A 14,587-nucleotide genomic window follows, 5' to 3' on the forward strand; every position below is an offset into this window, starting at 1 on the left:
TGTGAAAGTTGGGTTTAATGTCACTTTGAATACAGTTGGAAAAAAGTAAGCAATAATATTATTTTGGCATATTTTTCGAAGAATAACTAAAAAGATACTTTAATGTGGTATATCATGATATATATATATATATATATATATATATATATATATATATATATATATATATATATATATATATCATCTTCATAGAAAAAGTTCCATATTGTGATATATGATTTTTCCCATATCGCCCAGCGCTAATAGGAGCAAATATAAGTGTCCGTTAGCTGATGTAAACGAAAGGGCGGTTAGTTAGTGTTCTCCTCCAAGCGTGTTTAGCTGTTCAGTTATGTTGCATTGGTCTTAATTTAAAAACAAAATGGTGCCTCAGGACTTATACAACAAATCTATGTGTACAATAGGGGTGGGAATCGATTACTATCTCACGATTCGATTCGATTCCGATTTTGGGGGCCACGATTCGATTCAAAATCGATTTTTTATTCAAAACGATTTGAATTATAAATATTTCTGCTTCTGGCTTATGAATCGTATTGAAAAAAAACCCTCCATAATATACACTGGTCCTGGAGCAAGTAATGTGTTACAAAAACAATAAAATGTGCAGGAATGTGGGTCCTCAGTGACAGAGGAATCACTGGGATATCACAATGACGTTAATGAACAATAAATACATAAATAAATAACACTGCTTTATTACCAGGCTACTAGCGGTGGTGTGTAGGTGACGCTGCTGGGCTGATGTGATGATAGCAGTGGAGCGCTAAAGTTCAGGAGCAGCTGCTGATTAACTAGTTAATTTAAGGTGGTTGTATTTCTTCAGAAAGGGGGCAGGAGGTGGAGAAATTAATTCATATTGTCCATTCCTTAATTCCTCTGTGATGAGGAGCTGAAATTAGCTCTGATTAGCTTATTGTTATTTTTCCGTTCCGCCTTAAATGCTGCAGCCCGCTGCCACCTGTAGCGTTATTTAAGGTGGAACTGGAAAGTTAGCTAGTTAGCTAGCTAACAGTTACTGAAACTAACTACTAGCGATCTTTTTTATGCTTGTTATGAAGCATTCTGCCATAAAACATTGAAACTACACGTTAATCTAAGGTAATATAGTGCTTGTTCTGCCATCTTACCGGTGATTCTCAAACACCTACGCTCTGTGTGTGTCTGGAAGATCTCCAAAGGGACAAGCGCTATCGCCAGGGTTGCCAGGTCCAACAAAAATACCCAGCCCAAAATCAGTCTAAAACCCGCCCCTCAGAATCGATTTTGGGACATTTTAAATCGATTCTGAATCGTAGTAAATGAGAATCAAGATTCTTATGTGAATCGATTTTTTGGCACACCTCTAGTGTACAATACCTGTTCTTCAGTCAAATTCAATCACGAATAGACTTTTATGATCAAATCACTTAAGATAAATATATTAATACAAGGATTAACAAAAAACTAAAAGCAGTATTTCTAGTGTGCAATTTTACACAAAGATATTTTTTGTACAACATTTTTTTCAATGTCTCGTTGTAAGATATTAAGTGAAGAATGCTTGTTTTTTTTTTATAAATTTAAATGTAAAAGCAGGATGTCCACTGTTCTTTAAAAAGTCTTTAAAAGCTTCACTTTTAAAAAATCTTTACAGTGTATTAATCTTGTCTGAGCCCTCTCTGTTTCACGTTTGACTGTTTTCAGTGTGTCTGCTGGGAGAATAGGTTGAGATGGAGAGCATTTGGCCGGCCGAGGGCAGAGTTGGAGGGCTGCGTGTGAAAGCCGGCAGTGATGTTTTGCCCAGTGCAGGAGTTCAGCCAGGAGAGCAGCACATTTAAAAAAAAAAAAAAAAAAAGCAGTGTTACTCCTGAGGCTTTAAACGTGACCCATAGATTTAGTAAGTGCAGTGAGTCGTGTTGGAGAGGTCTGCCCTGTAAGAAATATCATGCTATCTAGACTCTGCTGTGCATTTGATTACCGTATTTTTTGCACTATAATGCGCACTTGAAATCCTTTAATTTTCCTAAAAATGTACAGTTTGCCTTATAATCCGTAATTCTACCAGTCAGGTATTAAGGAGCAGGTGAGGTGAATAACACTGATTGTCTGGTGATAGTAGCAGCTGTCAGTGGGTGGGTATATTAGGAAGAAATAAATCAGTAATAATCAATAAATAAAGACCAGAAGCTGGAAAAAATAGACAAATAAAAGAATTTGCAGCACTTTGAGAACAACCAGGTTGTGATTGCTAGACAACATGACCTCTACAAAATAAGCCAGGTCTTGTGGGGTGTTCCCAGTATGCAGTTTTTAGTATCGTTTTTTATCTCTTAAGTATCTTCATACGGCGCTTCTGCATGTGCTCTTCTGCAAAGGCCTAAAAAAAAAAAAAGCTTTTCCGCTTCCAATTATTTTTATATTTTCTGCATGGTCTTTTAAGGAAATGTAATAAAAAAATGTTTTCTTTCGTTTTACCTATTTTTTTTTTTTTTAGCCATTTTTAGTCATTAACTCTAAATTGCCCCATTTAAGCAGCCACCAGCACTGGGTGGGTAAATGCTAGCATGTGTTTCCAAATCACCAAATTACATAAAGCACCACTGCATATTTTTTCAATGCCACTGTTGCAGTATCACTTGACAGCTCAACATGCTTGGAGGAGAACACTAACTGCCTGCTCTGGTGCTGTATATGTCACATATGTAACTAGCACGAGGTTTATTTCAGTATGCTTTGTGACTTCTTGTCCAGTTGTCTCTCTTACTTTCTAAATGATTGGAAAACACTTGTGACTTGTGATTCTCTTAATGTAGTGAAGAGTCTTGCAAAAAAAAAAATCATGGTGTTTTTACAGTGGAAGGATCTGAACCATGGTTAGATCTCATAGAGCAGTTCTGATAGCGCTCTGTCAAAATGGCTGTAGCTCTTGCAGTTCAAGGATGGCGGGCAGAGCAGGCAGTGATCCGTTTAAATAAGGGTTGAAGTCACTGTTCACTTTACTGTCACCTACCCAACTTCTCCGGACACCACTGAGGCAAAAGGTTCTAGCCCAAAAGTGGGGCTGCACGATATATTGTTTAAGCATCATCATCATTGTAACGTGTGAATGCGCAAAAGTCACATTGCAGGACGTGCTATGTCACCTAAGGTAATTAAATCTACCACATCATGTTGCAGTGTTTTGAATCTTGACACAAGAAGTAGATACACAGTGCTGTCTACTGTCTGAGAAGCATGTGCATGGCCTCCACTTGTAAACGCAGTGGCAGACAGGCTATCGAAAGCACTGTGCACATCGGTTCGGCACAGTTTTGCATAGATATTTTTAGTTACAGTCAAAATCATAATTTTAATCCCAGAAACATCCTCTTTTTTACCCCTTAAAAGGCCATTTACACATGCCCAATTAAAGGGCCCATTATTGTCCTTGGGTTTTGACTACTCGGCTGACTCTAAAACGCTGACTCAGCTCTCAGTTGGTCCTGACATAAGAGCCTATATATAATTTCAACATTACAGGATGTGTATACAATGTCACATTTAGCCAAACATCCCATGCTTATTTGCTGTTTGATACAAAAGTAGAATTCCCTCAGTTCCCATTTTTAAGGACATTTCTACCAGAAGCAAAGAGCCAGAGCCCAAATACTAAACATTATTATTTTCTCAGAAAATCCACTGATTTCGCCACTTTATTAATCTGTGAATAAATACAACTTAAATGTATTTTGAATGGCTTTATTTTAATGTGTTAGCAGTCATACCTACAAATCGTGCTGATGCTGCTGAAAAAAAATGCTAACATTAGAGGATACACTGGGATATGAGTTTAATTAGTCATTGCTTCATATGAAGTATTCAGCCTTTTCTACTTATTTGGCCAAACACACTGAAAATGCTCTTTATGTTGTAATTTTTTTGGCCAGTTACTTGCTGTTGCCAAATATAAAAAAAACTAATCCCTAATTTTACTACAATCCTGAATGTGTGGAGTGCTTTTAATAATATTCTCACTTTTTGGATCATTGACTTCTAGTAAGTTCTGGATAAATTCTGGTGAAAAAAACTGTCATTTTTTTATCTTAATTTTAATATCATACGGAAAATATTGCAACATATTTTTTCCCCAATATCATGCAGCCCTAATATCTGGAGGACATAGTGCCAGACACTTTACTTCTAGACAACGCATTTAAAGCTTCGAGCGAGTTTCATATGTTAAACATGTTTAATAAGTCAGATATACGAAAATGTGTCTGGCTGTGTTTAACATTAAGCACTAGGCCTTTAGATTGGGGATCTTTTTGTTCTGTGTTGTTCCTGTACTGCAGTGTTCCATTGAATTTGGCTATGGCGATTATCCTGGATACTGAGAATTGGATCTTTAATAGGAAAACTCAGGATATGACTGCATACAGTGGTGCAGTGAGATCTGGGAATAGGTCGCTTGACCTTTTTCAAAGGATTGTTTGTGTGTGAGTGTGAGTGAGGGTTTGCATGGAATGAGATCATAGGCAATAACCCGGGCAGCACTTACAATAAATACATTCATATATGCACCTTTGCACCCTAAGACAACACACAGACCAGATCCCAGCTTTACAGGATTAATGTGTTTATGTTGTTTTAACAGTGTGTTTGTATCCCACAATAGTGAGGGTCGTGTGTGTGCTTGTATTGTTGTTTCAGCATTAGCACTGTTAACACGCTTGGCTTAGCACTTCTTTCTGAAAAGAGAGAAGTGGATTTTGTTTAACAGCCGATATTTCAGTCCAGTCTCTGCCTGAGGACTGAGACAGATTGTCAGAAAAAATGCTTAAGGATGGAGCTCTGAAGTGACCTCAGTTTATTTTTGGAATAAAACACAGCAAGAACAGCAAGTCAAGTCTAAAAACTACCAGCAGAGAAGCCAACAAAGCACAATACTTTACTCTAGTGACACAGCAGTTAATTTTAGTCATAAACATACCACCATAACACCAGCAGTGCTATTTTATTCATGAATTTACATCAGTAGTGCTACTCAAGTCACTAGGCTAAGACCTACAAACTTTTAACTTTCACCTTAAGGCACACAATGCTGACTACTGACAAACACAGGGGTTAGACAATGAAACTGAAACACCTGGTTTTAGACCACAATAATTTATTGTCCGGACGGACAGTTCTGGTGGAAACAGGAGAGTTGAGGTGCACATTGAATTCTGTCATGATTTGGGCAGTTGTGTTTTTATGTTTTTTAGATAAACTCCAGGTTAGCACCCTTTCAGACAGCTTCCTCTTTCGTCCACAGTTAATCCTGTTGGATGTGGTTGGTCCTTCTGGGTGGTATGCTGACATTACCCTGGATACCATATCTCTTGATACATCACAAAGACTCGCTGTCTTGGTCACAGATGCGCCAGCAAGACGTGCACCAACACTTAGTCCTCTTTTGAACTAATGTTGTGTGCATTGCAATATTTTGAGCAAAACTGTGCTCTTACCCTGTTAATTGAACCTTCACACTCTGCTCTTACTGGTGCAATGTGCAATTAATGAAGATTGACCACCAGGCTGCTCCAATTTTGCCATGAAACCTCCCACACTAAAATGACAGGTGTTTCAGTTTCATTGTCCCTGTATATGCTTCTCAGGTTTTGACCATGTCATGAAGGAAACAGCTCTGAGAAAACCTCAGAAAATATAGGCTACTATAGATGTGCATGGCTACAAAAGCATTTCTAATACATTGAATTTGCTTCAGGTCACAGTTTTAGACAGATTAGACAAATTGTCTACAAATGGAGGAAATTGAAGACTCTTGCTACTCTCCTGTTAAAATTACACTAAGAGCACAATGGCCAGTTTTGGAGGGTGTGAGCAAGAACCCAAGAGTAACAGGAAAAGACAGACAGAAAACTCTACAAGCTACAGAAACCTTTGTTTTTATGTCCAAGGTTAGAAAAACACTGAATAAAATGGTATTCATGGAAGGACATCACAAAAAAAAAACATTGCGGTCACTCTTAAGTTAGCCCAAGACCACCTAGGTGTTTTGCAGTGCTTCTGGGAAAATGTTAAATATGTATAGAAAGATAAGACAAAGTGGGACCAACACCAGCAGATGACACATCTCTCCAAACCATCACTGATTGTGGAAACCTCACACTAGACCTCAAGCAGCTTGAACTGTGTGTCTCTCCACTCTTTCTCCAGACTCTGCTCCCTTGATTTACAAATGAAATGTAAAATTTACTGATGATCAGTGATGGTTTGGAGAGACATGTCATCTGCTGGTGTTGGTCCACTGTGTTTTATTATCAAGTCCAAAGTCAGTGCCGTTTTGTTTTCCCTGAAAATCTTACAGCACTTCATGCTTCCCTTTGCTGACAACTTTTTTAATGGAGATGCGGATTTCATTTTCCAGCAGGACTTGGCACACTGCCTAAACTGCCAAAAGTACTAATTGGTCTTATATAACATTCAAATTTTCTAAGATAACAGCTTCTTGGGTTTTTGTTAATGCTTAAAATAGATCACTCTGTGTGTGATACATCTATATAATATATGAGTTTCACATTTTAAACTTAGTTACTTAAATAAAGTAGCTTTTCAATGATATTCTAATTCTAATAATAATATACTATAATGAGACCTATTCTGCTCTAGTGTAACTTCATTTAATTCAGTTTGTAACATTTGTTACAGCCCTAAACAATACAGTATACCACACCCAGTTTAGAATTTAAATGTGCATGATCAGCCTCTGTGCGTGTGTGTACTTGTGTGTACGTGTGTGTATCAGAAAGCAGAAGCTGCAGAGCTGCAGTCCTCACTGCTGCAGTTTGAGCTGCAGGTATAGGACTCAGGGCAGATGCAGTAGCGTATAGGACAGTGGATATGGGCTGATTGTAGCCGGACGTTAGAGTGGGTGGGGGTGGGGGGGTGGGGTGTGTTGGTGGGGGTGTGTGCGTGTTGCGGTAGTGCACTGCGTACTACTGTCACAGTCGGGATAGATGAGGAGATAGGGAACACATGTGCGTGCACACACACACACACTTTTACAGACACTTCTTCTTGATTCAGAGCGGACCTGTTTGTGCTGAGGGGATTTTCCAGGCTGCGTTTTGCTGTGTGTGTGTGTGTGTGTGTGTGTGTGTTTTAGAAGACAGGATATCATCCGTGTGGTTTCCGTCCGAGTTTATCTCTCTGCTGCATCTCTTTCCTGGGGACGTGCGAGAGTGTGGACTACCTGTCCGTCATTCTAATGAGGGATCTGCGCCGCACTGGATGAAGAACTGAAGGAAACGCTGAAGCTAACCTTTATCAGACTCTCTGGATGGATTTATTCACAGGAGATTCAGTGTTTTGAATGCATGGAGAGCATACAGAGGTTTGAATACTACCGTAATATCCCTCTGCTATCCCATGACCAGGCTGCTCTGTGTTTAATCTGTGTATAGTTGTTTGAATGGGGGAATGGGGAGTTAGAGTACAGGGCTTGTGCATTGTGTTGTCTTTTTTTTTTTTTAAATGATGTATATAGATATATATCTATATATATATTTTAAGGCAGTTCTTAATGGAATCACTTGTGTTTTGTCCTGACAGAGCATGTAAGTCTTAAGTAAGATGTGTTTAGAGATATGCTATCTGCCTGTGCAGGACATAACACAGCAGTTCTGACTGCAACTGTCCTGCTTCATTATGACACACTGTCTCTGCACTTCTTTAACATCTTGGGTAAGGGACGGACGATTTGGCTGAAGTTTATCGTTTATCGCAATATTTTAGATTTTTGTTGTTTGGAATAGGGGTGTGCCATATCGTGACACTGCAATATTGTGTTTTAAAACATACATTAAATGCATATCTTGAAATATATAGATTAAAATGGTATTTTATCTTAGAAGCAGTGTATGATTTCCTTTTCCTGTAACGCTTTAAGCAAATGTTTGTATAAATATTTATTTTTAATTTATATTAAGGATGCACAGTGATATTGTTTTTTAAAATCATAGTCATCAGCCAATGTAACCAATATTTCAAATCGATACCTGCTGATGTTTTTTTTTTGTATGTCGGAAAAGGAACCTGTCTGCGTTACGGTAAAAAAAAAAAAAAATCCATTGATTTAATCTAATTTGTATGTATGCAAATTTTGCAAATGTCTAGTCTCTCTGTAAATTAAAAATCTATATATATATGTACATATGTAATATCAGATATCATCATTGGCCTAGAATTCTCACATCAGGACACAGGTTTGAGAGTGAATGCTATGTTTTTGAACTTTAAGATGCTAATTTATTAAGGCGCGCTGCATTTTAAGTGACAATAGTAAGGAACTAGGGTGTCGCCATGTTTTACTTCTAATTCAAGCAGGTCTCACGGCTAGATGGGTGCCGTAGTAATCAAAACTGTAGTTCTTTAAAAAAAAAATAATAATAATAATGGTTATCGGTTAGCAGCAGCGCTTAGCGCTAGTAAACAGCAGCTAAAAGTGCTGCACTGAGGAACCCTGAGTGTTGCGGTAACCCAGGGCGCTATCAGCTAACGGTTTGTCCCACGTAGCTTGTTTTAACATAAAAATTGCAAAGACTACAGTCCGATATATTTGCCTCCTCACAACCTGACTGGTAGAATTCATTTATAAGGCTCACCGGATTATAAGGTGCACTGTTGATTTTTGATAAAATAAAAAATATTAAGTGTGTCCTATAGTATGAAAAAAATCGTAATATATCACAAGAACTAGCTGTCTCATTGGTCTTAGAAGAAAAGAAGCTTTAGCACAGCTGCTTCTTGGAGAATCGTTCAGCTTTTTGGTATGTTTTCTTTCCGGGTTTCTCACAGACAGGAAATGTCCTTCCTGTGGCGAATCCCAGTTTGTGGATGCTTCCTGTTCCACGTAATCAGTCGCCTACAAACACAATGACACAGCGCTGACAAGCTGTAAAACAGTGGCTTACCTCAGCACTATATATGGCCTTAGATTCAGTATCACAATATAGCACAATATTTTGAATTGTAAGCCATGTATCGTGATATTTATCTATTGCATTGCCAGGTTATTGCCAATACACCTTACAGCCCTACTTTTCATTTTTATTTTAGCAGTCTTGTACTGAATGTGAGAAGCTCTGGGCTTGGCCTGGCCTGGCAGTTGGAGAACCCTTGATGTAGGTAACACACAGCGAGTGTTTGTTCCAGTCTAAGGATGTTGAATCATTTCCTTCTTGTAGAAACAATGGGAAGGGTCAGCACTCAGTACTTTGTGCCTTTAGGCCGAAGTGGAACTTGCCACTGACTAGTGGATCAAAGAAGCCAGGGTCCTTTTTAACTCTCCTACAGTGTCTTTTTGTAGATTTATGTAAGATTTTTGTGGTGTTTGCTCTGTTAAGAAAGGGCTGTGTGGGTGTCACTGGCTAGCAGGCGTTAGAATGATCAATAATTGATTGGCATTGCAGGTAGAATAGCCGCATTAAGCTGCCTGCTGTTCTTGTTCTTAGCCCAGTGTGTCCCAGCTGTTGTTTGCAGTTCCTCCTATACTGTATATGTACACAAACACTTTGAGATTTCATCAGAATAGAGGATTTCTCTGTAAGAAGCTAATGCTTGTGAGCTAGCACAGCGGAATCAGCTAAGTAGGAAGTGTCTTTCTATGAGTTTGTTGGTGTATGTGTTTGTGTTGTTGATGCAGGAGCATGGGAGAGTGAGTTCCTCTTCATAAGGGTTTTATTTACACAGCTGAAGAAGAGAACTGCAGAACAGAGGCTGCCCCTCCCCCGACTCTTACTTACGAGTTATCTGTATCCTGTGTGTGTCTGTGTGTGTGTGTGTGTGTGTGTGTGTGTGTGTGTGTGAGCTTACACAGCAAGCTTATTTAACAGGTAATGGATGTGGTGTGCTAGTGCAGCTAGTACGCAGCTAAAATGCTAATGGCCACCAGATACACCTGCATCAGTATCGAGTGGTGCCGTTTGTCCAGAGAATGTGTCTGAAGAGCCGTACTGTGTTTCTCAGTGGCTCGAAAACAAGAATAACACACAACAATAGTGTGGCTACAAGCGATTTAAACATTGGAAATTAAATAACTTAACTAATAATTAAGATAGGACGGTACTTTGCGTTCTATATTATACTGTAAAACTGTAGTGTGCCTTTAAGTATTGTGTCTTCACAGCAATATTAAAAATTATTCTACATAATGAAATGTCAAGTTGATAAGAGATATCAGGGCAGAATGCTCGGACTTGTTGGAGCTGACAGAAAGGATACATTAACTGCCCAACCACTCTACTCTACTCTACTATACCAATGATGTCCCTATTCAGTTTAGAGTCTATTTTTTAACCAGTGTTTCGAGTCTGGTCTCTTCAAGGCTCTTCAACTAAGGAGAGTACTCAGAATGTAACGTATTTTACACACTATCATGAGATTATAAAAGGCATTTAAAAGTCTAGATGTTGTTTTAATAAGGAAATTACTGATATTTAGTGAGTAAATATCGTGCAGTGAAAGAGAAGTATCTCCATTTTTGTAGATTTTGTAGATGCTAAAATTTCTTGAAGAATGGACCAATAGAAATACCTAAAAATAAGCTTAAATAAACTCTTTTCATATTGACTTCCATAGAAAGCTTGGAAGGTTTTTTTTCTCTCTCCTCTAAAGTTGCATTGGACAGCGACAATATTTAATCTGTTGTGTTTGGGCACTTTTGGAGACAGATTAAATTGAGTGTAAACTGTGTGAGTGAGCCATTTACCCATCTTCTATTGCACTTTTGTCCCCAACACTTTGTGTAATGTAGTAGTTTTACAAATGAACGATTAGTCGACAATGAAATTTGTAGTTGACGAATTTAAATAATTGACATTGTCGATTATATCAACTCATCATTGCAGCCCTATTATATACACTGATTTCTCTCTTTAAAACCGGTTATGTGCGTAAGATTACAGTAAGATTAGATTTCCAGTATTTTAGCACGGTTAGCAGCAGCGCTAGTCGTTTAAAGCAACGAGGAGATTGTTAAGCTTGGAAATCAAATGACAAAAAGTCCTTATACTGTACTGCCCTACAAAGCAAAAAGGCAGTAACTGTTTTCTTGCCTTGTAGCGTGACAGTTACTGTCATTCTTTGTTGTATCACTTCACGTAATAATTACGCTGTTGCCACAGCGATGTTACTGTTGCCATAGAGAACACAGCGCGGGACTCTTTTGACGCTGCAATTTTACTCTGTGAAACTGCACTTTCTTGTTACGATGGCCCAATCCAGAGGGAAAAAGATGGTGGAACTGGCATTAAAAAGAAAATATCCGGAGTATGGTAAGTAACAACAGCGAATGATTATGACTGATTAGAAACGTATCACAAAAGTTCCTGTCAGCGCTATCAGCTGTTTTCTGTCAGGAGACGTTCCGTGCCCCCTCCCACTCTCCACCCCGCCCCTACAAACTAGTTTATCCTCCCTAACTTTATATTATATGTTCTGTATCTAAGAAAACGTCTTACTTTACAATACACGCAAATTCACTCTAGGATCAGGTTCACGGCGAGCGCGGAGACCCGGTAAGTCGGTGTTAGTGACAGTGAGGCTCCGTGCTGGACCCGTGCTGAAGCTAGCTGGCTAACAAGCCTTCTGCGCCCGCAGCACGGTGTGCACAGCGGCACTGTCCCTCCGAGTGGCCGGGTCTCTGTGCTGTGCTCGGCTGGGCTCCTCACATATCACGGCTGAACTTTATATTTATGTCTGAGTTTTCTCCCTCACCAGAAAGATCTGTGCTGGGAGGGGTTAAGAAGGGGGGGTTCTGTACACAGTTCTGTAACACTGACTGTAACCCCAATCTAACTTCTGCAACTCCAAGTCGTGCACATTTTCTTCCATCCCATTTCAGACATGAAAAAAAAAAATAGCCTCTTACCTTAAGTTATAATAGACCAAATCAAAATGATTACTGTATGTATTTCATCGTTTGCCCTTTAGTGTGCTCTTTCGCCCTCTTGTGACATAAAAAACAACATTTTTTAGACATATAATTTACACCTGATCACATATATCAGTCTACATATTCACAATGATTTGTGTATTACTTATATTATGTTTGGTTTCATCTAATTTAAAACGCATGTTTAAAGGATGCAAATGTATTTATTATTTATTACAGGTATTTATTTATTATTGTGTTGGCCTAATGAAAGCAATATTTTAGTCATAAGCCGAATTAATGTACAGAAGGTTCTTTTTAATAAAATAACTTAATATATAATAATAATAAAAATTATCCTGAGTATTCACTTCATTAATCACTTTTGTGTATTAGGTTCTCAAGGTCCGGAGTCTGAGGTGACAGGGGGTTCCGTGAAAAAGTATGTTTGTGTAGGCTATGACATTTTAAATCAACTTGAAAAACAACTTTGACGATGAACTTGTATTTCAGTGCATCCAGGTTAAAACTAGTGTATATTATGTATTGCAGATAATTCAGATGTGTTTGAGATTAATGAACATAAATTAACTAAGAATACACACTAAGTACACTCCCATAATAGGGCCATATAAAAATATGAACGCTGCTCATTTGGCCCTTGATGCAGCTTGGAAATTTTATATTTTTTTAGATGTGATAAACACCAGAAAAAAATCTGAGTGAACTATTAACACCTTAAATGGTTTAATTACATTAGCTGTGGCAACACTGTCTTGCAGGATACAAATGGTTCCAATCAGTACAACTCAAATACAACAAAACCCTAGCTATGACAAAAAAGGTTTTTGAAGAATATTAAGTTACTGCCTTCTTACTTGGTATGGAACTTTCGAAAGTAGGAGTAATACAAAGCAAAAATACAGTAACTGTAAAAAAGGGGTAAAATAAAAAAAATATTAAAATTACTGATATCTGCAAAGAATAAGGTTATATGGAGTAACAATACTGCCTCATGTCCAATAATCTACCTACAAGTACTTGGGCTGGACAACAAGATAACTTTAAGGTCATTTTTCTCAGTTTGGTGCTCTGTGCAGTTACTGCCTTTTTGCTTTGTAGGGCAGTGTAGAGGAGAGCATGGGTTGTGTCATTATCGAAAACGGCTGGAGGACACCATTTATTATTGGTTCAAAAACAACCCAAAATGAATGAAAGTCAATGGACAGCTTTGCTTAAATGGTAATCTTGTTCCTCTGCAGCTTACTAGCAGTGGCATGCTTTGGAAGGCAAAAGCTAGTGAGCCTGTGTTGGACGAAGGAGAAGGTGTGGCTTACAGTCTCTGTTCTTAATTCGTCCCAAAGTGTTCAAGTTGATCAGGTTGAGGTCAGGAATCAGTCAAGTTCTTTCACACCAAACTGGCTCATCCATGTCTTTAGGGATCTTGCTTTGTGCACTGGTGTGCAGTCCCCAACCTGTTCACGAATGAAATTTCTGAATATGAAATTCTCCAAATCTCCAGATATGCTGAAGCTATGCAAGTCTGAAATGGTACAGTAAATCTAAATCTGTGTAAATTTGTGTTCTTTGTTATATTGTGATTTATCTGATGTGTTCATATCTGTCCTTTCTCACTCTGACTTCAGAGATTCATGCCCCTCTTGGCCACCCACCTACAGAAAGCCTCTTATTTTCACCTGGTGGTCAGATTTTTAGCCCACCTCTCTCCAGCAGCTCTAAAGCCTGCCTCAAACAGAGAGGCTGTTCAGAGGCAGATCAAGGCTCTGGCTCGGAGCAGGACTCCCCACGCCTGGCCTTTGTTCCGCAGCACCGCGCTCTGCTCTTGGCTCCGGCTTTGGTTGGGGTCTGAACAAAAAGTGAACGTATAAATATACCCCGCCGTCCGTCCGGACAAATAAAGAGCCTTATTGTTCAGCACCGCTTGCAGGGACTTATTAGATAATCGCTGCCTTTCCAGAGGCTTTGTTTTTTCATTTGTTTCCCTTCGAAAAAAGCGAGACGTTGTTTTTGATCGTTTTCCCTCAAGGCATTCGGTTTGGCTTCTGAGATTGGGGTGAGTGAGTGTGTGAGTGAGACCTGTACACTCGTGGGGATGCAGTTTCACAGCAGATAAAACTGCAAGTTTGTAGTAGTCTGTAGAGACTAAGGCCAGGATGAACAATGGTGGGTTGTGTGTTCCTCCCTGAAAGTTCATCCAGCTGCTCCAAAGAACACACCCACACTGCCAGCCTTGATGTTTTATTTCTGACTTAGTTAAAAGCTGCTGGAAATGGAAAAGAGTAAAGCTCAGTTTAGACTTGTAGTTCTGTGACCCCAGACTCTGTTTTTATTAGGCCTGGACTGGTCTATTGTTTTACTGATAAAATCACTGATATTAAGTAGGGATTTGTATTGTATTTCAGTCAGATTTTATATTTGAATTTCTAAACATTATTGGAAAAATATTTTTAAAAGCAACAAAGCCTTGAACAGACATAATACCGGTACACTGCCGCTCAGCAAATTCCTGCACTGCTCACAGTCTCTGTGCTCAGATTCTATTGCTAAACTGAATAAAAGCGAGAAGCTTTAGAGCTTCTTAACCCTCTATAGCATGAAAGGCATTATGTATTTTTTGTTTAATTTTGATAAGCTTTATTATATTTTATTATATTCTTGCATAATAATTGC

At 38.7% G+C, this 14,587-nt stretch overlaps 1 protein-coding gene across 16 annotated transcripts in view; it reads left to right on the forward strand.

Moving 5' to 3' along the window:
- The window catches only part of tjp1a (tight junction protein 1a), a 211,484-nt gene that overhangs the window by 130,428 nt on the left and 66,469 nt on the right, over nucleotides 1–14,587 (forward strand). The window contains exon 1 of one of the 16 annotated variants that reach the window (XM_049471245.1): nucleotides 6,992–7,357. The exons of the other annotated variants lie outside the window; for them this stretch is intronic. Within the exon in view, the coding sequence (XP_049327202.1) occupies nucleotides 7,337–7,357 (21 nt within the window). The 5' untranslated portion in view covers nucleotides 6,992–7,336. Of the gene's footprint in view, nucleotides 1–6,991; nucleotides 7,358–14,587 lie in introns of those variants that run through there. 16 annotated transcript variants of the gene reach the window in all.

The sequence above is a fragment of the Astyanax mexicanus genome, chromosome 23, assembly GCF_023375975.1.
Source record: "Astyanax mexicanus isolate ESR-SI-001 chromosome 23, AstMex3_surface, whole genome shotgun sequence".
In the NCBI taxonomy this organism is placed as follows: domain Eukaryota; kingdom Metazoa; phylum Chordata; class Actinopteri; order Characiformes; family Acestrorhamphidae; genus Astyanax; species Astyanax mexicanus.